The following is a 27963-nucleotide window of genomic DNA, read 5'->3' as shown; positions in this document are numbered from 1 at the left end:
CAAACCATATCCTTGCCTACCACGGCGGGTTTGAAGAAATCTGAAGAAGGGCATTTATTACGCCATCTCGACATTGGCAGATTGCTGCCCAGATATCTGGAAGTGACACAAGAACTACGAAAGACGGACCATCTATTCGTCCTGCACAGCGGGAGGAAGCAAGGTGAAGCGGCCTCGCGGCCCACCATCGCCCGCTGGATTAAAGAAGTTATCAGAGCAGCTTACATGGAGGCCGGGAAGGCTCCGCCTCTACAAGTCAAGGCTCATTCTACCAGAGCACAAGCGGCATCTTGGGCTGAATCCAGGGTGCTGTCGCCTGCAGAAATCTGTAAAGTGGCGACATGGTCCTCCCTCCATACCTTCTCCAGATTCTACCGTCTGGATGTCCAGGCCAGGGAGGACTCAGCATTTGCGAGGGCGGTATTACATGGTCCTCAGGCAGCCTCCCGCCCATGCTGGGAGTAAAGCTTTTGTACATCCCATTCGTTCTGAGTCCATCTGGCTACACGCCAGGAAATGTTGAGATTACTACCTGATAATCTCCTTTTCCTTAGTGTAGACAGATGGACTCAGCATCCCGCCCAGCTGCCTGTGTACATGGGTTTCACCGATGCAAGGTAAGCCATGTCATCTATTTCTATGAGTGTACACTCTACCAGGTGTCAACGCCTTCCGGTTGGGAATGCTGGCGGTCTCCAGCTACTATCAATTGGTCAGGGGAATCCTGTTTCACTTTTCACTGAGCGTCAGTACACATTTCCATAACAGCTTTTGCAAGGAAGATTACTGAGTTGCTATGCTTCCTGTGGGGATATATATACCCCCGTGCTGACGTCAGATCCGTCTCCAACTGCTAGCACGCGGATACTATCCCATTCGTTCTGAGTCCATCTATCTACACTAAGGAAAAGGAGATTATCAGGTAGTAATCTCAACAATCTCTCTTGCTCCTGCTTCTGAAAAATGTCCTGACAACACAGCACCTCTGCTGTCATTCCCTCTTCCTGTTTAAAGCCCTCCAAATTTTCCTCTAGAATATTAACTATAGGGATGATGTCAGCCAAGGTGGCACTTCTGGAACTCAGCTCCTCCGGGGCATCCTTGAAGGGCTGCAGGATTTTTTACCAGCTGACTCATGATGCCCTAGGGGACTCTGCACACCTATGTCCATTTCCGCAGAAAGTTCATGAAGATGTGTCTGCTGCTCCACTAACCTCTGCAGCATCATATAGGTGGAATTCCACCGGGTGCCAATATCTTGAATGAGACGCTTGTGAGGCATCTCCAAATCAGTCTGCTTTTGTCGGAGAACCTGCCCCACCTGTTGCGATTCCGGGCCGCCCCTGGAATCGCCACTCACCGGCTCGCGGGTTGGCGCGGATCCCGCGCTCCCCAGGGCCCCGGGGACACCGCCGACCGCAGGCCTGGCGTTCCCCCAGCTCGCCCGGGCCTACAGCCGCTTCTGCTGCCGCTCCCCTGCCTCGCCGGAGCAGCCGGCGCCTCGCGGCACTAAGCCCCGCCCCCTAGACGCACGCGCGCGTCTCTTTTGATTATTTAAAGGGGCCAGCGCGGGAAAGCCTTGGGGACGCCCCTGATGATGTCAGACGCCTCCAGGGTACTTAAACCCTGCAGCCAGGCCTAATCGTCGCCTTGCAACGAGGTTCCCAGGCTTGCTCCTGTCTCCAGTTGCTGCGTTCCTGCTGTCTCGGCTTCTACTTGGTTCCTGACTCGGATTGGCATACGTTTCTTCTTGGCTTCTGACCCCGGACTGGTAATTGGATTTCTTCTGGCTTCTGACCTCGGACCGGCTTCCGTTGACCCCCTGGCTTCCGACCCCGGACCGGCTTACGTGGATTCTCTGGCTTCTGACCCCGGACCGGCTTACGTGGATTCTCTGGCTTCTGACCTCGGACTGGCTGACGGTGATCCATCGGTTCCTGACTCCGGATTGGCGAGCAAAGACCCTTCGACACTCAACCTTGGACTGCAGCGGACCAGGCCCCCGTGGGCCCTCCTAAGTCCCAGCGGCCGGGTTCCTACGGGCTCCTCCTGGGGGGACTCCGGCTTCCAGGGTGAATCTCCTAAGTCCCAGCGGCCGAACTCCTACGAGCTCCTCTCGGGGGAGGATCGGCTTCCAGGGCGAAGGTTCTCTCAGCACAGTGCCAGCGCCTTCATCACCGCCTTCCTCGCCAGAGCTCTTGGTCGCATAGAGCTCCCAGGATTCCACCTTCGACCAGCCACTAGTCTGTCAGCTCCGCCTCCCGGTCGGGGTCGCTGCTACAAACATCTACAGCAGCTCCTCTTCTGGCTCCGATCGGCCCAAGGGTCCACGAATCCAACAGATTGCAAGGCCATGGACCCGGCGGACCTTGCTGGCCTAAAAGCCATTCCGGGTATTGCCCAGAAGCTGCAGCAACAGCAATCCTGCCTGGATACCTTAATGTCTGCCGTCCAACGCCTGACGGACCGGGTAGGAAGGACTTCTGCAGCTCACTCCGCAGCTTCCACGTCTCAGATCCACTCAAATTCCCCTGTTCCGGTACAGATGCCAGCACCTCCTAGGTACTCTGGGAATCCGAAGACCTGTCGGGGATTCCTTAATCACTGTTACATTCGTTTTGACCTCCTGCCAGCACAGTTCACCACAGACCGAGCAAAGACGACATACATTATTTCTCTGCTGGATGGGAAACCTTTGACTTGGGCTTCCTCCCTTTGGGAGCGCCAAGATTCCCGTTTAAATAACCTCGTGCAATTTGTCAAGGCTTTCCGCAGGATATTTGACGAACCATCCCGGGCCTCCACAGCTGCCTCAGAGATCCTTCAACTGAAGCAAGGTAATCGCCCCCTTGAAGAATTTGCAATGGAATTCCAAACCCTGGCCACCGAACTGGGCTGGGGCGAGGACAGCTTGCATGGGATCTTCCTGGAGGGTCTGTCTTCTCGGCTCCAGGATGAACTGGCGGCCCGAGATCTTCCGGACGACTTGCAGGAACTTATTGAATTGGCCGGGCGCGTGGACCGGCGTATCCAGCGCCGGTTCCGAGAGCGAAGGCCCGCCCAGGGGCTCTCCGCCCGTCGGACCACTCCGCCTCGAGCTCGGCCTTCACCACCTGCAGCCACAACTCCATCTACAGAGGAACCTATGCAGTTGGGCCGCGGCCCTCTATCTTCCGAGGAGCGCAGACGCCGCCGTACCTTAGGACTGTGTCTTTACTGCGGGGCCCAGGGGCATTTTCTGGCCCGTTGTACCGAATGGCCGGGAAACGCCCGAACCTAGAGCTCAGCGGGGAGTTGACTCTAGGCAACATTTCTCCCAGCTCCCATGCACCGTTCTGGTACGACTTTGCCTTCCAGAGGGAGACTTCGACACCCTAGCCCTAATCGACTCTGGATCCGGGGGGAATTTCGTTTTCCAGGAGCTGGTACAGCAGCTACAGCTCGAGGTCCGTCCGCAGGAACCGCCTGTGCGGGTTTCTTCCATTCAAGGGAACCCCCTTCCTGGGTTAATATCCACTCGCACCAGTCCTCTGAAGCTCCAGGTTGGAGCCCTCCACCAGGAGGAAATCTCGTTTCTTATTCTCGAAAAATCCATCCACCCAGTCATCCTGGGTCTACCCTGGCTTAGGGAACACTCCCCGGTGATTGATTGGAGGTCCCTTCAGATCGTCTCCTGGAGTCCGGCGTGCCGCCGTCATTGCCTTCCCGCACGCCCACTACAACCCTTCTCACTCTGCACAGCCCCGTTAACGGTTCCTCCCCAGTACCATGCATTCCAGGATGTCTTCTCCAAAGAAAAGGCAGAGTTGCTCCCGGAGCATCGACCATTTGATTGCGCAATTAATTTACTTCCAGGAACTACACCGCCCCATGGGAGAGTCTACCCTTTGTCTCTGCCGGAGACCCAAGCTATGTCAGCCTATATAAAGGAGAACTTGGATCGGGGTTTCATCAGGCCATCTAAATCCCCGGCCGGAGCCGGGTTTTTCTTCGTGGGAAAGAAGGATGGGTCTCTTCGCCCCTGTATAGATTATCGGGGCTTGAACCAGATCACTCGCAGGGATCGTTATCCGTTGCCCCTGATTCCGGAGCTGCTGGACCGCCTCCAAGGCGCTCGCGTCTTCACTAAATTGGACCTCCGAGGCGCCTATAACCTCGTCCGCATACGCCCTGGGGACGAGTGGAAGACCGCTTTTAATACCAGGGACGGCCATTATGAATACCTGGTCATGCCTTTTGGCCTCTGCAACGCCCCCGCGGTATTCCAAAACCTGATGAACGAGGTGCTCCGTGACTTCTTATACACTTCCGTCATCGTATATTTAGACGATGTACTGATATATTCTCAGGACCTCGAGGCACATCGGCAACATGTGCGCCAAGTTCTACTGAAACTAAGGGAGAATCGTTTATACGCCAAACTAGAAAAGTGCCAATTCGAACAGGAGTCTCTGCCATTCTTGGGGTATATTGTCTCCTCCACTGGCTTCCGTATGGACCCCGACAAAGTGAGCGCCATCAGGACCTGGCCACAGCCGTCGGGGGTGAAAGCACTCCAACGATTCTTAGGATTCGCTAATTTCTACCGACAGTTCATCCCGCATTACTCCAGCCTGGTAGCCCCCCTGACGGCCCTTACACGAAAGGGCGCGGATGCGCGAAACTGGTCCCCCGCTGCTACACAGGCCTTCCAGGATCTCAAGGATGCCTTCTTACAGGACACCTGTCTCCGTCATCCAGATCCTCAGCGTCAGTTTATCGTGGAGGTGGATGCCTCTGACGTCGCGGTAGGGGCGGTGCTGCTCCAAACCTCCCCGGCAGGCAAAACCTGGCCTTGCTCATACTTCTCCCGTAAGTTCTCACCGGCAGAGAGGAACTACGGGATTGGGGACAAAGAATTGCTGGCCATAAAGTTGGCCTTTGAGGAGTGGCGCCAGTGGTTGGAGGGAGCTCAACATCCGGTTCTGGTGTACACCGACCACAAGAATTTACAGTATTTGTCACATGCACAGAGGCTCAACCCTCGGCAGGCCCGGTGGTCTCTCTTTTTTAGTCGGTTCGACTTCTCGCTTCGCTACCGACCCACAGCCAAGAATGTTCGGGCGGATGCTCTCTCCCGCACTACCGAGGTTGAAGATGGGGAGGAAACTCCTCAATACATTCTAGATCCAGCTAAAGTGCTACTGGCAGCCACGGAACTGGGTCCCGAAGGGAAGACGGTGGTTCCGGCTCGTTCCCAGAGAAGAGTCCTGGCATGGGCACACGACTCCCTGACGGCGGGCCACCCCGGAGTTACCCGAACCCTTGACTTGCTCACCGAATTCTACTGGTGGCCAAGAGTGAGGGAGGATGTTCGGCTCTATGTCCAGTCCTGCCCCACATGCGCTCAACAAAAGCCACTTCCGGGCCGCCCCTGGGGCCTGCTCCAGCCACTCCCTATTCCCACGGAACCGTGGTCCCACTTATCCACAGATTTTGTGGTGGACTTGCCGCTCTCTGAGGGGAAAACCGTGATTTGAGTCACCGTTGATCGGTTTTCGAAGATGGCTCACTTCGTCCCGCTTCCCAAGCTACCTACGGCCCCTGAGTTGGCTGATCTATTTGTTCAACATATTTTCCGATTGCATGGCCTACCGTCGCATATCGCCTCAGATCGAGGCCCGCAATTCACAGCCAAGTACTGGAGGGCGTTATGCAGGAAATTCGGGGTACAACTGGATTTTACCACGGCATTCCACCCCCAGGGTAACGGACAGGTGGAACGAACTAACCGCTCCCTGAAGACATTCCTCAGAGCCTTTTATTTATTTTATTTATTTTTAATTTTTATATACCGAGGTTCTTATAGAGACTACAAATCACTCCGGTTTACATATAACGATAAACTGCCCAACAGAGATAAGGGGCTTTACATAGAACTTTGTAGATGAGCTTCAAGACAACTGGGCCTCTCTCATCCCCTGGGCGGAATTCTCCTATAATCGCCACAAGCACTCCGCTACACTACAGCCTCCCTTCCAGCTAGTTTATGGGAGGGTGCCTAGACCTCCGTTGCCATTACCAGTGCAGGTTACCTCCCCGGCGGCACAACTAACAGCCAGTCAGCTCCAACGCCTCTGGCTTACTACTCAGGAAAAACTTCGCAGGACGGCCACCCGCTTTAAGGCTTATGCAGATAGGGCTCGACGGCCCGCTCCAGTCTTCCTACCCGGGACGAGGGTATGGCTAAGCACTAAACACATCCAATTGCGGACTCCGTCCATGAGACTAGCGCCGCGTTACATTGGACCTTTCCCGGTGGCCGAACGCATTGGGGCTGTATCCTACAGACTGCGCCTGCCATCCACGCTCAAGATCCATGACGTCTTCCATGTGTCCCTCCTCAAGCCACTGGTGCTCTCCCGATTCCGGCCATCTCCGCCAGAACCCTCCGAAGTTTCCTCAGATCCGGATACCACCTACACGGTACAAGAGGTGCTGGATGTCCGGTTTCATCGTCGTCGGTGGGAATACCTCCTGTCCTGGGAGGGTTATGGCCCTGAAGAAGAACTCGTGGGAGCCCTCTACCACACATACTCGACCAAAGCGCTCCTTCGTCAGTTTCATTCGGCCCATCCGGATAAGCCACGGCCTCCCTGGAGGGGGCGTAGGAGGGGGGGGTACTGTTGCGATTCCGGGCCGCCCCCGGAATCGCCACTCACCGGCTCGCGGGTTGGCGCGGATCCCGCGCTCCCCAGGGCCCCGGGGACGCCGCCGACCGCAGGTCCGGCGTTCCCCCAGCTCGCCCGGGCCTACAGCCGCTTCTGCTGCCGCTCCCCTGCCTCGCCGGAGCAGCCGGCGCCTCGCGGCGCTAAGCCCCGCCCCCTAGACGCACGCGCGCGTCTCTTTTTGATTATTTAAAGGGGCCAGCGCGGGAAAGCCTTGGGGACGCCCCTGATGATGTCAGACGCCTCCAGGGTACTTAAACCCTGCAGCCAGGCCTAATCGTCGCCTTGCAACGAGGTTCCCAGGCTTGCTCCTGTCTCCAGTTGCTGCGTTCCTGCTGTCTCGGCTTCCACTTGGTTCCTGACTCGGATTGGCATACGTTTCTTCTTGGCTTCTGACCCCGGACTGGTAATTGGATTTCTTCTGGCTTCTGACCTCGGACCGGCTTCCGTTGACCCCCTGGCTTCCGACCCCGGACCGGCTTACGTGGATTCTCTGGCTTCTGACCCCGGACCGGCTTACGTGGATTCTCTGGCTTCTGACCTCGGACTGGCTGACGGTGATCCATCGGTTCCTGACTCCGGATTGGCGAGCAAAGACCCTTCGACACTCAACCTTGGACTGCAGCGGACCAGGCCCCCGTGGGCCCTCCTAAGTCCCCAGCGGCCGGGTTCCTACGGGCTCCTCCTGGGGGGACTCCGGCTTCCAGGGTGAATCTCCTAAGTCCCAGCGGCCGAACTCCTACGAGCTCCTCTCGGGGGAGGATCGGCTTCCAGGGCGAAGGTTCTCTCAGCACAGTGCCAGCGCCTTCATCACCGCCTTCCTCGCCAGAGCTCTTGGTCGCATAGAGCTCCCAGGATTCCACCTTCGACCAGCCACTAGTCTGTCAGCTCCGCCTCCCGGTCGGGGTCGCTGCTACAAACATCTACAGCAGCTCCTCTTCTGGCTCCGATCGGCCCAAGGGTCCACGAATCCAACACCACCTTCGCACTTCTGTGGAAGAACCCTGCTATGTTTATTTATTTTATTTATTTATTTATGTAAAATCTTTTCTATACCGTCGCTAAGTTAAACACCATCGCAACGGTTTACATGTAGGCACAAATTTAATGTAGGTAAAAGTGTACTATAGTACATTCTAACAGGTGCCGTCAAAGGTTCGGTTACAATATATCATTAGACAAAATAATTTTTAGAGAAGTGTGTCATGACCGAGTGTACTGAAAGTACTTTTACGGGTAATTTATATTACATAGTGTTATCAATATGCTAGTTGTGATGTGGGGTTCATAGACTACTCTACTGTATCGTCCTAAGTACTGTGTGTCGGTGCTTATCTGCTTATTCCTGAATAATTTCTATTCTCCCGTCTCCTTGTAAAATTCCTGTTTAAAAAGCCATGTTTTTAAACTTTTCTTAAATGCCTTGAGGTCACTTTGTAATCTGATCTCTGGAGGCATTGTGTTCCAAATTGTGGGTCCTGCTAATGATAAGGCCCTTTCCCTCACTTGGGTTAGTCTTGCTGTTTTAACTGAAGGGATGGTTAGGAGTGCTTTATTTGCTGATCGAAGATTTCTGTGTGGGACGTGTACCCATAATGCTGTGTTTAGCCAGTCTGATTTCTCATCATGAATTAGTTTATGGATGGTACAAAGGGTTTTGTATTTAATTCTGTGTTCAATTGGTAACCAATGTAGTTCTGCTAGGATTTCGGTTATATGGTCCCTCCTCCTTTTTCCGGTTAGTATTCCAGCTACTGTGTTCTGAAGTATTTGAAGTGGTCTTAACGTAGTATTTGGTAGTCCTAGCAGCAGGGCATTACAGTAATCTGTGCTGGAGAAAATTAGTGCCTGTAGAATTCTTCGGAAATCATTTTGAGTTAGTAGTGGTTTTAGTTTTCTGAGTACCATGAGTTTTGCATATCCTTCATTTACTTTTAATGATATATGCTGTTTTAGATTGATTTCAGGGTCCATTATTATTCCAAGGTTACGTATTTTTCCAGCTAGTTCAATTTTCTGATTGTCTTTGATGATTATTGAGCTTTGGCTGATTTCAGTATTTTTCCGTTCTAGGTGTAGGAATTCTGTTTTATCAATATTAATAACAAGTTCCATTTGTGTCAGTTGTTTTATAATGCTTAGGTACATGTTAGCTAGGTTTAATGTTTTCTCTATTGTGTCATCTATCAGTAGGATTAGTTGGATATCGTCAGCATAAATGTAATGTATAATTCCTAGTCCTGCCAGTAAGTGGCATAATGGCAGCATGTATATGTTAAAGAGGGTCGCAGACAGGGCTGATCCCTGCGGAACCCCTGTTTTGAGTTTGATTTTTTCTGATAATGTGTTATTGATCTGAACTTGGAAAAACCTGTTTTTTAGATATGAGCTGAACCAGTTTAATGTTTTGCCTTGTAGTCCGATTTCTTCTAGTCTATTTAGTAATACTTTGTGGTTAACTGTGTCGAAGGCTGCCGATAGGTCGAGCATTATTAGAATATAGTGTTTACCGCTATCAAAGCCTCTTAGAATGTTATCTGTTAGAGAGAGGAGCAATGTCTCCGTGCTGTAGTTTTTTCGAAATCTGTGTTGCGATGGATACAGTATGTTATTGTGTATTAATGTATGCAGGTATTCATTCTCTTGGTGCTTGGAGTCCAACCCCAGAGCTGACTTCACTACCAGGTGCAGAATGTGTGCAAAACATCAGATGTTCTGAAAGCCCCCGTTGGATATTGCCTTTACCATGTTTGCACCATTATCTGTGACAAAGAACCTTGCCTGAAGGTTCCTGTCTCTCTGGTGTACCTGCCAGCCTGCCAGCATCTGTCTGATGCATGCTAGAATATTGACTGAGGTATGGGCCTCATCCGTCAGGTGGGTGTGCAGTGAAGCCCAACTCCACCCTGATACTTGTTCACTAATAGAGCTGCTGCCTGCCCCTGCCTCAGCCAGGTCCCACCAGTGGGCTGTCAGGGAGAAGAAAGAGTGTGAAGCATTCATGGCGGTCCAGATATTGCAGGTGAAATGCACAATCACCTCTGCCTTAGCTAGCAGCACTTGGATGTGACTGCGACACTGGTTGTACAGGTTGAGAATGACCTTTCTGCTAAATGTGGTTCTGGAGGGGACTTTGTAATTTGGAGCTAAGACCTGCATCAAATGCTTGGATCCCACATTCTCCACTATCTGCAAGAGCTGGTCATCAAGGGCAATCATTTCCCTGATGCTCCTGGTTACAACCTTTGAGACTGCCTGCCTCCTTCCCTGGGATAGCGTTACCAAACACCACCCCATTTCCTCCATGGTGGGTTGTCGTTTCTGACGCATGGCAGGGGGCTGCTGGCTTGCCACCTGACTGCTAGAAGGGGCTGAGGGTGTGGGATGACTCTGCTCCTTTTCAACCACTTTAGCTGCCTGGAAAAAGGGGTCCCCTGTCTGGTACTGCCACCATCCCCAAATGTCAGTAGTGTTGGATGTTGCTTCTGCATATGATGCATCATGCCAAAATTAGTTAGATGTGCCACTTGCTTGCCTCTGCTAATAGCCCTAGCCCAGTAATTACACTGAGCAAAACACGGGTCCTCCATCACTTTAAAGTGGCTCCAGATCACAGATTTCTTTCATGATCCCTTCTCTATAGCCTTCGGGGTGGATGCTGGCACTGGAGTTGAAGTAGTGGATGCACCCTGAGAAGCAATGCCAGGGGCATCAGTCACACTCTGTGCCTGCGCTGACTGTTCTTCCTCTTCATCATCATCAGTTTCATCTCTCCCCACCAGCACTGAAGTGGAGGCTAAGACAGAACTAACTAATTCTCCTAAACCTTCTTCAGCTATTAATTCTTCCATTTCTGATGGAGAATCCCACACAAGATGATTCTTCATCGGAATCAGAAGCAGTGTCTGCGCTACATTGTCAGCTCTAACTAGAGTCTGCTGTTGCACTGCTACTTTTGGGTTTCACTCTTTTGCCTTGGATGGCTCAACCTCCCCTTCCCTCACCTCCAAAACAACAGGGTCAGAAACAGGTGGTGGCGGTGCATCATGTTTACATTTAGGTTTTTTCTGGATGGAACTGCCTGCCCCTCCAGAGATTTTAGATTGGAACAGCTTCCTTTTTAACTTTAATGGGGTCTGGCACTGCCTTTTGAAGTGCCTCCTCTGCCAGTGCCAATCACTCGACCACATCTACCTTTCCCTGACATCATGGATTTAATGTCACTGCCTACTAGGGATCTCAATTAAAAGGATTATTTCTTTATTGGTGACTGAACACCTCTGTAACAATATATGTGAGTGTGAAAACTACACACACACACACACACATACTACAACTGAGACTGCTCTGTGAGCACAAAAAATGAAACTCCAGAGAAAATACTGGAAGCCTCAGCAAGCCCAATTCCTACAGTGATGCTGCTTGTTGTTTGAAAATACCAACTCCCAGACAGCCATTGGAACTCTCACACTATCTCCCACCCACACAACCCAAACCCTGCCTGCAACCTACCCCAAGGGGTAAGATCAGCAGCAAAATGCCACTGTTGGCAGCTTGTCTCAGTGGGAGAGACAGAGAGACAATCTGAGTTCAATAAAAAAAAAAAAAGTGCAGTAAAAAAAAGCCTGGCTGCCTGGCAGGCACAGCAGCAAAAAAGAAGAAATATCTTTTTCAGCAATAGAAAATTAATTGTAGCAAACTAGCAATGGCAATTGAATAAAGATTTGAGACACTTGGAGAGCGCTCAAAAGCAACGACCTTCTCAGACAGAAGCCAAGAAGAAAGTGCATTGTGAGGTATGCTTGCTTAAGGTAGAAATACTGCAGGAACAGGATCACAGAGCACTGAGAGCAGCGATTGGCTGAATTAGAAAAATGCTTTGCTCTAATACGTTGGTATTCTTGTCTCCTTGCCAATCTGTCTGACCCACTCTATGACAGGGCTGTGAGGCCACTTATGACTCACAGGAAAGGGCTGGTTGTTGCTATGGATACTCCCACATGACCTTCTCCTATTTCAAAAGGCTTCTAAGAAAGCACTGTGAACCAAATGAATGAAACTAATATGATATGTTTCATTCGTGGAGGATCGCCATGCATTTCGCAGACCCACAAATCAAACAAATAGGGACCTATTCGTTGCGGATGTCACATTCATTGAAAACGAATGCACACCCCTACTGCATGTGGCTCCCAAATCACAGGTTGGCCACCCCTGTTCTAGTGGATGAGCTGCGGCACTTTATTGTGCCTCTCTGTGCACGCATTTTCTGACATCAGTACATCACACCAATCAACAAGATGTGTAGCAATTTCCATTTCTCTTTACAAAATCCGCATGTGTCTATTTAGTCACTGTCTGTGAACCATCTTGTCCATAGTCTTGTACTGCAGTTACCAGTCTCTTATATTTAGATTTGTTACCTTCTTCTTAGCCATTTCTGTATCAGGTTATGTTCCAAGTGCAATTGCTAGTAACTTTGTATTTACCTTTGTATTTGTATTTTTGCTAATTGCTTTCATTTATTTGATGATCAAGCTAGTTAAAGAATTGTTTTCTCTTCTTCTGCAAATTCTCTTTCTTCAAGTGTGCTTGTGGATTCTCAGTCATTACATCTATTTTTTAAAACGCTTGTTTACGTTTAAGAAAGGAGATCTATTCTGGCTTTTCACTTCCATACTTGAGTACTTTTTTTTATTATTTATCTAGAAGGGCTAAGTTACTGCACATTGTCACAAATCCAAAAACAGGCTTGGGCGTGGATTCTCTGATGGGGAAGAATAACTTCCAAAGGCCAAAGCGTGTGTGTGTGGGGGGGGGGGGGGGGGGGAACACCTGTACTCACTGTCTCCTTGTGAATTATTTATTTATTATTTATTTATTTAGCACTTTTATATACCGATATTCATGTAACAAGTTACATATCACTTCGGTTTACATTAGAACGATAACAAGCATGTAAGAATGCGTTACATTAAACAAAAGGATGAACAAACTTAGATCAATGAAACTGGGTTTAACAGAGCTGATAAATGATCTTATCCAGAGGGCCGGAAACTAACTTAGGTATAGAGCCCAGTGCCTAAGAAGATGACACTGGGTCCAGGTACAGGGTGGCTAACTAGTTTGATCATCTGAAAAAGTGAGGCTTGCTAGAACGATGGTCTCTTAGAGAACAGCATAATAAACTGAAAGGGTCATCTGAATTCTGAGAAGGCTTTGTCAAACAGCAAGGTTTTGAGTCTTTTTTTAAAGGTAATTGGGCATCGTTCTAGCCGGAGATCTGGAGGGAGAGCGTTCCATTGTGCTGGACCTGAAGTGGACAGAGCTCGCTTCCTTAATGAGGTTTTGATGGGGGGGGGGGGGGCTTAGAGGGTGTCTCTATACGCTGATCTCACCGGTCTGGAGGGTATGCGTGGCCGAAGTGGGTTCTTGAGCTCCAGCGGGGTGATATTGTGAATGGCTTTGTGTATGATCGTTAGTACTTTGTACAAGATTCTAAATTTGATTGGGAGCCAGTGCAGGTTCCGCAAGATGGGTGTAATGTGGTCTCTTTTGTTGGTCTTAGTCAGAATCCTTGCTGAGGCATTTTGCAGCATCTGTAAGGGTTTGATGGTATTAGCTGGGAGGCCGAGCAAAAGTGAATTGCAATAATCAATTTTTGAAAAGATGATTGATTGAGAACTGTACGGTAGTCTTGGAAGTGGAGAAGAGGTCTCAGCCGTTTTAGAACTTGTAGTTTAAAAATGCAATCTTTTGTGGTGTTATTGATAAAACGTTTTAGGTTCAGTTGATTGTCCATGATGACTCCAAGGTTTCTAACTTGGGGGGAGAAAGCTGGTTGATTTGAGGGGTGCGTGTTGGACACTGCATAATTTCCGTCTTGTGTGACGAGGAGGAGTTCCGTCTTGTTGGTGTTCAGGATCAAGTTGAGGCTTGTTAGAAGGTTGTTTATGGATTGAAGGCAGGTATTCCAGAATTCAAGGGTTTTACGTAGTGAATCAGTAACCGGGATGAGTATTTGCACATCTTCTGCGTATAAGTAGTGAGTTAGATTTAGTTTGGAGAGGAGCTGGCAAAGCGGGAGCAGGTAGATGTTGAAGAGGGTTGGGGATAAGGAGGAGCCTTGTGGAACTCCCAAGGTAGAGCAGACGGGGTGTGACTCTTTATTGTTGATTTTGACCTTGTAAAACCTGTTTTGAAGGAAAGACTTGAACCAGCTGAGTACGGTGCCTTTGATGCCGATGTCCGATAGTCGATCTATGAATATTGAATGGTTCACAGTGTCAAATGCCACTGATAGGTCGAGGAGAATGAGCAAACAGGGTTGTTTTTTTGTCGAGGTCAGGAGAATGGTGTCTGTTAATGAGATTAAGAGGGTTTCTGTGTTTCGAGATTTACAAAAGCCGAACTGAGAAGGGACGAGGATTTTGTTATCATCCAAGTATTCCGAGAGTTGCTTATTTACTATTTTTTCTAAGATTTTGGAGATGAAAGGAAGGTTTGCTATAGGGCGGAAGTTGGCCGGGTCGCCTGGAGACAGATTGGGTTTTTTCAGTAGAGGTTTTAGGATGGCAAGTTTTAAGGGGTCAGGGACTAGGCCTTGTGATAAGGAACAATTGATGATCTCTGCAATTGGTTTGGTGATGGCTTTAGGGATGGAGATGAGTAGGTTGGAAGGGATCGCATCCGTGGGGTGAGAAGCCGGTTTGAGCTTCTTTAAGAACATAAGAACATAAGAAAATGCCATACTGGGTCAGACCAAGGGTCCATCAAGCCCAGCATCCTGTTTCCAACAGTGGCCAATCCAGGCCATAAGAACCTGGCAAGTACCCAAAAACTAAGTCTATTCCATGTAACCATTGCTAAAGGCAGTGGCTATTCTCTAAGTGAACTTAATAGCAGGTAATGGACTTCTCCTCCAAGAACTTATCCAATCCTTTTTTAAACAAAGCTATATTAACTGCACTAACCACATCCTCTGGCAACAAATTCCAGAGTTTAATTGTGCGTTGAGTAAAAAAGAACTTTCTCCGATTAGTTTTAAATGTGCCCCATGCTAACTTCATGGAGTGCCCCCTAGTCTTTCTATTATCCGAAAGAGTAAATAACCGATTCACATCTACCCGTTCTAGACCTCTCATGATTTTAAACATGATTTTAGTTCATTTTCGATCTCTAAGGAGGAGGTCGGCTCGAAGGTTTCCATGTTTGTGGTCTGATGTACCGAAGCAGAGATGGGGGGGGGGGGGGGGGGAGGAAGATGGTCTTTATTGTCAATAAGCGGTGCAATGAGGTTTGTGATTTTTTTCTTGAAGTATGTGGCTAGTTCTGAGGTTTTGCTTGCATCTTGATCATCCGGAATAGTCGTAGGAGTTGGTTTGGTGAGGGACGAAACAAGTGAAAATAAAGTTTTCGGGTCGAAGATGAAGTGGTGGATTTTCTGTGAAAAGAAATCTCTCTTTGTGTGGAGGATGGAGATCCTGTAGTGGTGCATGAGGGATTTGTACGCCGTCAGGTTTGTTGATGAAGGGTTTTTGCGTCATGAATGTTCTCTGCTTCTGAGTTCTCGCTTGAGGGTTTTTAGTTCTGGTGTATACCAAGGTTTTCTGTTGTCTTTGCTTGATTGAAGGACTTTAGTGGTTAATGGGCAGGTTAGGTCTGCCACTTTATTAGTGATTTTGGACCAGGAGGATGAGGCCGAGTCTGCGTCCGAGAGGTCCAGCTGGTCTAAAGCTGAAGACAGGTGTGAGCTGAATATATCTGGGTTACACAATTTCCTGAATTGGACCGTGGTTTTTGTACAGACTGGGGGATGGGTTGGTGATTCTTCAAAGTTGTGGAAATCAGCTTGTGATCCGACCATGGGACTGGAGAGCATGCTGTAGGTACGGAAGGAGTGAGGCTACCATTTATGAAGATTAAATCCAACGTGTGTCCTGCTTTGTGTGTAGGTTCGTTAATGATTTGTTTGAAACCCATATAATTAAGCGTGTTGAGAAACATGTCACAGCTGGAGGAACGAGGAGTAGCATCCACATGGAGGTTGAAATCTCCCAATATTATGGCAGGGGTGTCTGTATTGATGTGTTTGGCTATGCGTTCAATTAAAGGAGATGGGTCTGATTCCAGGCAACCAGGGGGGGGCATAAAGAAGGCAGATTTGAAGGTGGATGGATTTGAAAACCGCAAATTCTAGAGAGGCAGATGCGTTTGCAAACTGAAGAGACAATCCTAGTTTTTTATTTTCAGCTAATAGCAGACCGCCGCCTCTTTTTTTAGGTCTGTGGATAGAGAAAATATCATAGGAATGTAGAGGAAGTTGGTTGATTAATACTGTGTTTTCTGGCTTTAGCCAAGTTTCGGTGATAGCGCATAAGTCAGGTTTGGTTTCCATAAGATAATCATAGAGGAGGTGAGTTTTTTTCGAAAGGGATTGCGCGTTAAGAAGTGTTAAAGAGAACAAAGTGAGACCCAGCAGTTGGTTCAGTGGAGAGATCATGTTTGGAATGAGTCTTTTTTGTTGGATGGTGGGTATGGTATGCTTTTTTAAGAAGTTTCTCCTAAGATTGTGGATGATCGGGATAGCAAAAGTGATCATACTTAGCTCTTGTAGGGGAGATGGAGAGAGGGGAAGGAGAATAGATTGGATGGAGAAGGATGAGCAGAAGGAAAAAGGGAGGAGGAGGCCGCTAAGGCTGAGGTGAATCGGGAACTCTTGGGTTGATGGAGTTAGGGCTAGTTTCTAGCAACTGTCCTAAGGTGCCGCACTAAGGGGCGCACAAAGGGGCAGGCCCCTTTGTCGGGCTTCTTCGGCGTGCGACGCTGGGAGAACGGACTGGGGATTTAAATCCCCCGCTTGGCACTCAGGGATGGCGTGATCCGCGCGCCTACCCTGATTAGGTGTCGCTGACTGGAGGCAGAGGAAGTCGCAGCCTTGTGGCCGGCGCTGGAGCCATCTGGGGTAAGAGCAGAAAGATCTGGGCCTTACCCCGATGGGCTTAAGCGCCTGTTGCGCAGGCCCCCACAGAACTATCCCTGTGCCATTAACCACACTGGATACTCGATTGGGGAATTCAAAAACAGTTTTACTATAGCAAGTCATCAAGGTTTATTATCTGGCACCATAAACATTTGCTCATTGTTTCATCCATTTGTCCATAGTCTCAATCCCACTTTCTCTGGCTATATGTCCCTGAGAGTGGCTGGCACTCGGATGACCTCTACCCTCAGTTTTTGGAAGTATGGCTCTTATTATGGTAGGGGTCCCCTAGCAGGAAATGGTCTGCCCTCCCAATATTAAAAAAAACAAAACAGATGTGACAGATGTTCTCACAAACACCAATCCTCACAGTCCTCTTTATTCCTGAAGTAGAGACTCCAGTTGTGGTCTCTAAATGAACTCCTTTGCACTTACAGCTTTCTTTTCTGATGTTAAACTGGATCTGTCTAGTTGAAAGTCTCATACATTAACATCGTATGTAACACCTTCTCTTCTCTCCTGGGTAGAAAGAGTGGGCAAAAGCTTCCTCCCAAAATCAAAACGACAAAAATCTTCTCAAGTACCATAAACCCAAATTCTCTTGTGGTGAGTCACTACTCACTACTGTCCCTTCACATATTGAGAGATGAGAACCCTGACTTTCCCTGGCCATGGCTGAGTCCTCTCAGTGTCAGGATTAAGGATTAACAAACAACAGTGCCAAAAATGAACTATTAGATGATGACTCTCAATTTGAGGCAAACCATTCAGATCAGATGGAGTACAAAAAAGAGGGTATGTCTTCCCCTCTTCTCCTGTGCTTATTAAACAGAGAATAAGGGGACCTTAAAAAATGGAACAGATCCTATTACTCAGAAACCCAACTAAAATCTCCCATACCATACTCTTATCTCCACCTGTAGTTATGCAGACAGGAGTTACCAATTCCAGCATATACTCAGAAAGTGCTGACAGGAATGGTATACTGTCTTCTATCTCCTAACCTATATCACAAGCTAGGGATCTCTACATAAGTATGCTTAGTAGGTTATATTAGTAGCTCTGTATGTTTAATCTTTTTCTATAAGATATATATTACCTTCAGCTCTTGGGTTGCATGGTCTTGGCATACACTGTATTTATTTATTTAAAAGCTTTTATATTTCAAATTTCCTAAATTTGTCTGGTGCAGAGTACAATATAACATTCATCTGAGAATCACTGTGCTTTCTTAAGTAAGGATCTATTTATTCTCATGTGTTCCTGATAATCACTATCCCTTGCCTGTGGTTGACATTACCTTTTTGTGTTAGGCTGAGACCTATATTTCCTAACATGCTTTTCCCTGCAGTGACCTTCATTCCTTTCTGTCTTGGTCTTTGCTCTATGGGTTTTCCCCCACAGTGCCCTATGTTGGCTGCCCCTTTACAAAACCCAAACACAGTCACACAGACCCATGTTTAAGAAAACTTCACTGTGTCATTTTTAAATGAAACAATCTTTACAATAAGAATACAGTATCATTCCCATTTTATTATATATGCATTAGCTCAACCTAATTTTTAAAGTTTAAGAAAATGTAACAGCCTTATAAACCCATGATTGCTAATTACCTACAGTACATAACCTTAGTCTTTCTTTTATTTCTATGCATTTTATTTTGATACATTATGCTAACCCCATGTCTATTCAAAAATATAGGATAAACTTTATCATAGAAATACGAAATACAAATGTAACATACTCAGGGAATGCATTAAGAGTCACAGGTTCAGTTTTGAAGAGAGATCAGAGTTACAATCCAGTCTCTTCAAGCTCCATTCAGTGGATTTGTTGGGAAGGATATCCTCTAGGGCCCAAAGTGGTAAGTATGTCAGTCACTAAGTACTTGTAAAAGAACTAGAAGAACTCTAGAGTTGTATTCCAACATAAAGTCTTTACTGAAGGACTTGTGAAATAACAAGAATCTGAAACCAAATATACTTTTGCTTTGATAAAATCACAATCCAGAAATAAATACTTGAATCAGCAACTGTGTGAGGTCCCTACTTTCTGTTACTGGGTCCCCCCTTATTCCTTTTTGAAAAATAGGGTATCCACCAGTTTTTACAACTGAAATTTAGGAACTATTAAGACTCTGTACAATAAACATTCCCTTCAGTTTAGAGTTTCTTGCAAAACAGTACCTGAATAATTTATTTCATTATTTGATTTATATTGCACCTTTTAGCCACTTCAAAGCGGTTTACATTCAGATACTATAAATATGCTGAGATTTTGGTTTGATCTTTCTCTTTACTTCCACTCCTCTGTTTTGCTTTTGTACTGATAAGGTTCTTTCTTGGGTCTCTGGCATATGCTGGATGGGTATAGTAAGCACTTCATGGGTGCCGCTTCCTCTCCTTTCTCCTGCTTCTTCTATTTCCTTTGGATACTGGATGAGCTCCTCATCTTTACCAGGCTTTTTGCCGTTTGGGCACTGACTCTCTTGGACTAAGTGAATCAAATGGGAAATACATTTATAAACAAAAAAGGTGATAGGAATAGTGGTGTTTTGTGAATGAGGGTTAAAGCTTTGCATTGAATTCTGTATGGGATGGTAAAATCCTCTCTCTTTGTCTAAATGCATAACCTTTTTACAAGGCTACACATTAGCTGGGATCCCAGTGGAGCCTTATATACATTTTATATTGGACAAAAAATTTTATATTTAGTACTTTAATTGTAGATACAGACCCAAATAGTAGCTTGAGTAATCATTACATGTTTCTGTTCAGGGTTTTAAAATGAAAATAATATTTTTGTTCAATGATGTATAATATTCTTCAGTAAATCACAGCAAGATAAACACTTAAGTTCCATTGTACATTATATATTTTCCTTAAACCTGCAAATTATTCTTGTATATTCTCGTTGAAATAGATTACCCTTTTTGTTTGCTTTTGTTTTGTGTCCTCAAATATTCAGGTGGAAGCACTACAAGGCTGTCGTGTAATTGATGTAGCCTGTGGCAGTGGAGATGCACAGACTCTCTGCCTGACTGATGATGATACAGTCTGGTCTTGGGGAGATGGTGATTATGGAAAACTTGGTCGAGGAGGCAGTGATGGCTGCAAAATGCCAATGAAGGTATGCTAATTTAAACATTTTGTAAGAAATAAGAGGACTTTAAGAAATAAAAGGCTAGTAGAAAATATGATAATATCTGGGCCTTTTGTGTATTGCAGTTGATTGTACTCAGCATAGTAATGTACCAGATGTCAACAGATAAGGAGCAACTGGCTTTTCTCCTAGGACAAGCAAGGATGATAGTCCTCACAGATGGGTGACATCATCAGATGAAGCCTGGCACAGAAAGCATTTGTCAAAGTTTCTAGAAATTTTGACTGGCACACTGAGCATGCCACGCTTCAGTCTCGGTTTTTCCGCAAAGCAGTTGCCATTGCGGTCTACGAGCTCTCTCCAAAATTATTTTTTCAAAATACTCTTCCATCGGAATCTTTCTTACATTACCCTCCGCGTGGGGTCCCTCCCACTATCGTTTCCCCCAGCGTCTTAGTAGGTACATTTTTCTCCCGTTCTTTACAGTCGATTCCCGAGCATGTTGATGCGCCAGATTTTATGTCCTAATACTTAATACCCTTTTCCTTACAATCCCCCTCCCATACCTTAAAATGGCATTTTTCTTCAGCCTGGATTACAGAGGTGTCCTACCATTCTCTTCCAGACCCGGGAGGCCCGGCACATCTGCCGTTGTTAGGCTGCTACGATGATCATGTCCTCTGGCAGTAAATTCCACAGCTTGATAGTGAACTGAATTAAAAAGTTCTTTCTATGATTTGTTTTGAATCAGCTGGTTGTTAGTTTCATGGAGTGTCTCCTTGTTTTAGTATTATTTGAAAGAGTAAATAATCATCCTTTACTTACTCATTCCACCACACTCATGATTGTCTATATTTCTTTCATGTTCTTTCTTAGCCATATTTTTTCCAAGCCATTTTCCAAGCCCTACCCTGCACAGCCTCTTGTCATAGGAGAGATGTTCATCCCTTTTATCATTTTTGTCACCCTCTTCTGCAACCAGGGCCAGCATAACTGATTGTGCATACCATGCATTTGCATTCCTAGGAGGGCATTGGTTGAAGCAGGAGAGGCTGCATGACCGTTGTCAGATTCCAATTCACCAGCAGCCTAAAAAGAGGAGAGGAGAAGGCATGGCACTGGTGGCAGCTATGGAAAAGCTTGCCTGTGTTTTTTAGTGTATTCATGAAAGAGGAAGCCTATTAGTGTGTTTTTGTCTGAAAGAGAAAGCCTGCCTGTGTGTGTAAAAGAGGAAGCCTGCCTGTATATGTGTATATATGTGAGAGAGGAAACCTACCTGCATATGTGTGTGCAAGAAGAAACCTGCCTGTATGTGTGTGTGTATATGAAAAAGGAAGCCTGCTTGCATAGGTGAATGTGTGAGAGAGAGGAATTCTCCCTCTGTGTGTGTGTATATGTGTGAATGGGAGCCTGCCGGGGATGTGTGTGTGTGAATGGAAGCCTTCCTGGGATGAGTATGTATGTGTGAATGGGAGCCTGCCTGGGATGTGGATGTGTGGGTGTGTGTGTGAATGTAAGTCTGCTTGGGTTGTGTGTTTGTGTGAGCATTCTCCTGCTCACCCCCATTAATCCACAAAAATCTCAGGGCATCTGAAATAAAAAGTTCCCAAATATACAGATCGATACTCTAAGGCCGCAGTAGAAACAGTGCGGCAGTGCCGGGCGCACCAGCGGTTGCCGCACGCACAGTGCAGCTCGCCTACCGCTCGATCCCGTATGCAAATAGCTTGCAAATGCAAGCTGCGTCTAGGAAGCGTCCGTGAAGCGTTAGGCCCGCGCAACCCATTTTAATGTATAGAGCGCCTATACAGTATCCTGGGTGCTCGGGCCTAACGCTTCACGGCCACGCTGGTATCTGTCATTTCAAATGACATTTGAAATGACAGGTACCAGGAAGTGGACAGTTATGTTCTCCGATGCTCGGCAAACTTTCCCCCAGCCCCCGCTCACCTGCCCTGGCCGCGTCCGGTCTCCGGTGCAGCCCCAGTCCTGTCCCCTCCTCCCGAAACAAAAAAAACAAACCGAAAAAGTAGCAAGAGAGCGAGGGGAGAGAAGGGCAATCCTAGGCTCGGGCCTGCTAGTCCCTTCTCCTCTCCTCCCAAAGCAGGGCGCGAAAAACAGCCTTGCTCCGGGAGGAGGGGGGGGCAGTTTAAAGCGACGAAGTGACTTACTTTTGCAGCCCCCCTCCTCCGGACATCGGCGACGACCGCGGCTCCAGCCTCCAGCTGTCAGACAGATGCATCGCACGTGGGAAAGCGGCCCCTATGCGTGCAATTGGCTGCTCAAGACGTGACGTCACGACGTTTGGCGTCACGGCATGTGACGTCACGTCTTGAGCAGCCAATTGCACGCATAGGGGCCGCTTTCCCACGTGCGATACGTCTGTCTGACAGCTGGAGGCTGGAGGCAGGAGCCGCGGTCGTCGCCGATGTCCGGAGTGGGGGGCTGCAAAAGTAAGTCGCTTTGTCGCTTTAAACTGCCTCCTCCCGGAGCAAGGCTGCTTTTCGCGCCCTGCTTCGGGAGGAGTGGAGAAGGGACTAGCAGGCCCGAGCCTAGGATTGCCCTGTCGTCGTCGCTGATGTCCGGAGGGGGGCTGCAAAAGTAAGTCGCTTCGTCGCTTTAAACTGCCCCCCCCCCTCCTCCCAGAGCAAGGTTGCTTTTTGCGCCCTGCTTCGGGAGGAGAGGACAAGGGACTGGCAGGCCCGAGCGTAGGATTGCCCGTCTCTCCCCTCGCTCTCTTGCTACTTTTTTTTCGGGGTTTTTTTTTTTTGCTTCGGGAGGAGGGGACAGGACTGGGGCTGCACCGGAGACCGGACGCGGCCAGGTCAGGTGAGCGGGGGCTGGGGAAAAGTTTGCCGCCTACCCTTACCCCTGCCTCTAACGCAGGGGTAAGGGTAGGCGGTAAGTTAGCAGGGTAAACGCGCGGCAAAACGGCAGGGTAAAAAAGCGATAGTCGGGGCGCACGTTACTGTATGGGAGGGAATAGCTAATTCGCTCGTTTATATTTAATATACATGCCGCGTGCGGAAGGGGTTACCCGGGGATTTTAAGAGGCGGTAGGGATGAGTTAAAGGGGATAGTGTATCGCGGGAAGGGCTAACGCGGCTAGAAAGTGAGTAGAAGGCAAGTTAGGAGCAGGGTAACCGCGGTTGCACTTTACTGTATCGATCTGAGAGGGATTTTTTTTATCCTTATTTGTTGTAATTATTGCTTAGTGTTTGATGTCTGTTATTTTGAAATTTTTTATTTTTTGGGAAATTTTGGATTTTCTGTTCGTTAACTTGTTTGAAATATTTATTCTTTTTGGAGTCGATTTTAAAAGGCGCACGCGTCCATGTGTGCGCGGTTCCTGGTGCGCTCACTTCGACACGCTGATTTTATAACATGCGTGCGTGTTATAAAATATGTTTCCTGCGTGCATATGCGCGCCGGATTTTCATGTTCTAATACTTAATACCCTTCCACTAACAATGGGTTTTGTAAGGGGGACGGACGGCAGGTGTCACTTGTAAAACAAAAATATATAGATTGCTGGAGGGAGCTGGGTATTTTTTGACAGAGCTGTGAAAGAGACTGAATGAATCGGAGTGGGGCAGGAGAGGGGCAAGAAAGCTACCACCAGCCTTGTCTGCACCTTTTCTAGTTCCGCTATGTTATTCTTGAGATGGAGCGACCAGAACTGCATACCATGTTCAAGGTGTGGTCATAGCATGATTTGATACAAAAGCAATATGATATTTTCCATTATATACTCCATTCCTTTTCCAGTCATTCCTAACATTCCGTTTGTTTTTTTGACTGCTGGTGTGCACTGAGCTGGGAGTCCTTACCCAAGGTCCTTTTCCTGGGTAAGGACTCCCAGTATAGAGTCCAACATTATGTACTTGTACTTGACACTATATCATCCCTTTCAATTGACCTTACTAAAATTATAATTACTGGTGACTTTAACATTCATTTAGACTCGCTCTCTATGCTCCCTTCCGCTTCCTCGTTCCTAGATACCATGGAAGGCCTGGGCTGGACACAAATTATTGACACTCCTACTCACAAACTAGGATGTACTCGTGACTTGCTGTTTTGCAGCCATAACTGTTGCGCTCGGGGGTGGACCCTTGTCCTGTGGCAGTGGAGATGCGCCTCCTGGTAGGGACCAAGAGGCAACTGCCCCCAGGGGGTGAAGCACGGAAGGAGACAGAAGCTAGTAAGAGCTTTACCACTGGAAGCCCGAGGTACCCCCTGGAGGAGCCCGTTGGGAACCGGGCTGCTTGGACTTAGGTGGGCCTTGCAGGGTCTCTTGGGAGAGTGGAAGTCCAGCGTGCCCATGGACAGAAGGGGAGCGCGGTCAGGTTCGAGACTGGAGGTCAGGTGGAGCAAGAAAGACCAGAAGAGTGTAGGTGACGACAAGGCTAGGAACAGAACCAGAATCTAGAGACGAGGTCAAGCAGGCAGAGGTCAGAGTCCAGGAGTCAGTCCGAGGAATGGTCAACAAGCAGAGGTCAGGTACTGGAAGTCAGACGAGGTCAAAGGCAGGCTAAGGTCAGAAGGCAGGCAGCAGACAGACGAGTCGAGTAGCAAGCTGGAGTCAGGAGACAGGTGGCAGGCAGGTTGATGAACGGACTGGAGTCAGAAGGTAGGCAGCAGGCAGGCAAGTCGAGAAACGGACTGGAGTCAGAAGGCAGGCAGCAGGCAGGCAAGTTGAGGAACAGACTGGAGTCAGAAGGCAGGCAGCAGGCAGGCAAGTTGAGGAACAAACCGGGTTCAGAAGGCAGGCAGGCAAGCAGACAGGTCACGTAACAAACCAAGGTCAGTACCAAGAAACAGTCCAGAGGTACTACCTGGGGAGACGAACAGACGAACAGGAACAGGAGGAAGCTGGAACTAGGAAGCAGGAACAAGGCAGGAACAGAACTGGAACATAAGAATCCTGGAACAAGACTTGGAACAAGACAGGAGCAAGTACAAGCGCGGAGACAATCTAGCATAAACCGACCTGATTGCCAAGGCAAGGAAGTGCTTGCAGGGACTTTCTTATAACAGAAAATCAATCAGGGCGCGCTGCGGAGCTAAGACCTGCCCTTGGCCCTACAAGAGGCCGGGCGGTCCGCGCATGTGTCCAGCGCCGAAGACGCCAAGCTCTGGCGTGAGTCCTGGTGCGAAGTCGAAGGTCTGGCGACTGCTGCCACAGGACACCGGGGCCTGGAAGTGCTAGCAGCTGCTGCCAGGGAGGCCGAACCGGGACCTGCCATGGAACCATGAAGGTGAGCAGGCCTGTGCGCGGGATGGGCGTGGACGGGGTGCGTAACAGTTCCCCCCCCCCCCCCCCATTCTAGGCCTCCCCCTACATGGCCGTGGCTTGTCAGCATGAGCCCTATGAAAGGCTTTCAGGAGCTCCTTATCAAGGATATTATGGGAATGTTCCCACGAATTGTCCTCGGCCCCATAACCCTCCGACGCTAAGAGGTATTCCCATTTTCCTCGACGCCGCCTAAAGTCAAGGACCTCTCTTACCTGGAGGGAGGAGTCAGGTTCAGCAGAGACCCGTGGAGGAGAGGATACTGTGCGTGAGGGCCAGGAGAGGACCAACGGCTTCAACAATGACACATGAAACGTGCTATGGATACCCATGGCACGAGGTAGCTGGAGTTGGTATGATACCACTCCCACTCTTCAGATTACAGGAAATGGTCCTATGTACTGTGGAGCCAAGCGATGAGAGGGAAGTCTCAGTCGTATGTGTGCTTAGCCATACCTTTTGGCCAGGACGGAAGAGTGGAGCAGGACATCTATGGATATCAGAGAAAGACGCTCTTTTATTCTGTTCCATACCTGACGAATGGTGTGAGCCATGGATTGTGCCGCTGGAGACGGAACTGTCAAGGGAACAGGAAGAGGCAGGCAGGGCTGCCGTCCGAATACCACAGAAAATGGGGAAACAATGCAGCAACATGCGTGTTGTGCGACAGCTCGGCCCAAGGAAGATGATCAGACCAATTATCTTGCTGATCATTTAGATATGAGCGGAAGAACATCTTCAGGGTCCGATTGGTCCTTTCAGCTTGGCCATTGGCCTGTGGATGATAGGCCGATGTATAGCTTAAGGAGATGTTGAACTTCTTACATAGAGAACGCCAATACGTGGCAGCAAACTGTGGTCCCCGATCAGAGATGATCTCCTTGGGGAGTCCGTGAAGACAAAAGATGTTCTTTAAGAACAGTTTCGCTAGTTCCAGGGCTGAAGGGAGGCCTGGCAGAGGAATAATGTGAGCCATTTTCGAAAAAGGGTCGATGATGACCCAAATCACCGTATTGTTCTGAGAAGGAGGCAGGTCCATAATAAAGTCCGTCGAGATGCTCGACCATGGTTTGGTAGGTGCTGGAAGTGGGTGCAGTAAGTCCCAGGGCTTTCCAGAGGGCGGCTTCTGCTGAGCACAAATGGGACACGAGTCCACATAGTTTCGGGAGTCTTGCACCATATTGGGCCACCAATAGTGTCTTCGTAACATCTCTAATGTTCTGACATGGCCCGGATGGCCTGCCAACTTGGAATCATGAGCCCATTTCAGTACTTGTTCATGTAATCTCTTAAGAACGACAGTTTTTCCAGTAGGAACTGTAGTGGTCCCGGCAAGAGAAATACAGGCAGGATCAATAATGAAGCTAGGGACGTCTTCAGGTTCAAATGATCTGGATAGCGCATCAGTGCGAAGGTTCTTAGAACCACGACGGTAACAAAGCATGAAATTGAATCATTCGAAGAAAAGTGCCTATCAGGCTTGACGAGGGTTCAGGAGTTGAGCCTCTTTCAAATGCTCGAGTTTCTTATGATCAGTGAAGATGGTAAACTTGTGTTGCGCCCCTTCCAACCAGGGGCGCCACTCTTGGAGTGCCAACTTGACTGCGAGGAGTTCACAGTCACCAATGGTATAACGCTGTTCCGTGGGGGAAAACTTGTGTGACTAGAAAGAGCAGGGAATCAGTTTGCCCTTGGGGGGAAAACTGGCTCAAGACGGCTTCTGTGCCAATTGCTGAGGCGACAACCTCCACGACGAAGGGACGTGTGGGGTCCGGGTGCTGCAAGTGGGGGCCAGAGCAGAATGCTTCCTTAATAGTCTGGAAGGCGGCAAGTGCTTTGAGTGTCCATATCCAGGTGTTGGCCCCCTTCCTAGTCATGGCAGTAGGTGGGGTAAATAGGGAGGAGTAATTAGCAATGAAGCTCCGATAGTAATTGGTAAAACCAAGAAAACGTTGCAAGGCTCGTAGACCTACTGGTTGGGGCCAGTCGCAGATCCCCTGGACTTTCTCAGGGTCCATGGAAAATCCTCGGTGAGAAATAATGTACCTTAGGAAGGGTAAACGATTACGCTCAAATAGGCATTTTTGCAGCTTGGCGTACAAGTGGTTCTCTCGTAGACATTGCAGTATGATCCTGACGTGATCTCTATGAGATTCCAGGTCTTTAGAAAAGATCAAGATGTCATCAAGGTATACGACTACGAAGGAGTACAGAAGATCTCGGAAGACTTCGTTCATGAGACGTTGAAAGACCGCTGGGGCATTACAAAGCCCAAAGGGCATCACAGTATATTCATAGTGACCATCCTTTGTGTTAAATGCGGTTTTATTTATTTATTTTTAGTTTTTATATACCGATGTTCCTGTATAATATACATATCACACCGGTTTACAAGGAAATAAAACTGACGCCTCGAAGGGCGGTTTACATTGAACAAATACAATTGAACAAATAACAGAAAACTTAAAGGGGCATAAAAGGAACATGGGAGAGGTTATAGAGAATAAACATGTCTATTTAACTAGCCTTACTGAATTATTGCATTAACGAATTATTGCCTTAATGAGTAGTTTAGAAACCTATGTACAAGGGGGATGGTGGGTCAAGGTCTGTGTAGATATTGTATTCTTCCGACTCTTAGATTTCCGGGAATGCTTGTGCAAAGAACCAAGTTTTTAGCTTCTTTTTGAATGTAATATGGCAGGGTTCAAGGCGGAGGTCCAGAGGGAGCGAATTCCAGAGTGTGGGACCCGCTGTGGATAGTGCGCGTTTCCTCAGGGAGGTTTTCGCCGGGTGGGTGAGAAGCATGTTCCTGTATGCACTTCTAGTCGGTCTCTTGGAAATGTGAAACTGGAGTTGAAAAGTTAGGTTGAGAG

General features: G+C 48.2%; 1 protein-coding gene across 1 annotated transcript in view; it reads left to right on the top strand.

Annotated features, from left to right (window-relative positions):
- LOC115092958 (E3 ubiquitin-protein ligase HERC2-like) overlaps window positions 1–27963 on the top strand; it is a 2733734-nt gene that overhangs the window by 2217754 nt on the left and 488017 nt on the right. Inside the window, 1 exon segment of the mRNA XM_029604466.1 lies at window positions 19657–19818. Coding sequence (XP_029460326.1) covers window positions 19657–19818 — 162 coding nt within the window.

This window comes from Rhinatrema bivittatum, chromosome 5 (assembly GCF_901001135.1).
Source record: "Rhinatrema bivittatum chromosome 5, aRhiBiv1.1, whole genome shotgun sequence".
In the NCBI taxonomy this organism is placed as follows: domain Eukaryota; kingdom Metazoa; phylum Chordata; class Amphibia; order Gymnophiona; family Rhinatrematidae; genus Rhinatrema; species Rhinatrema bivittatum.
This window is presented reverse-complemented; position numbering and strand designations above follow the sequence as displayed.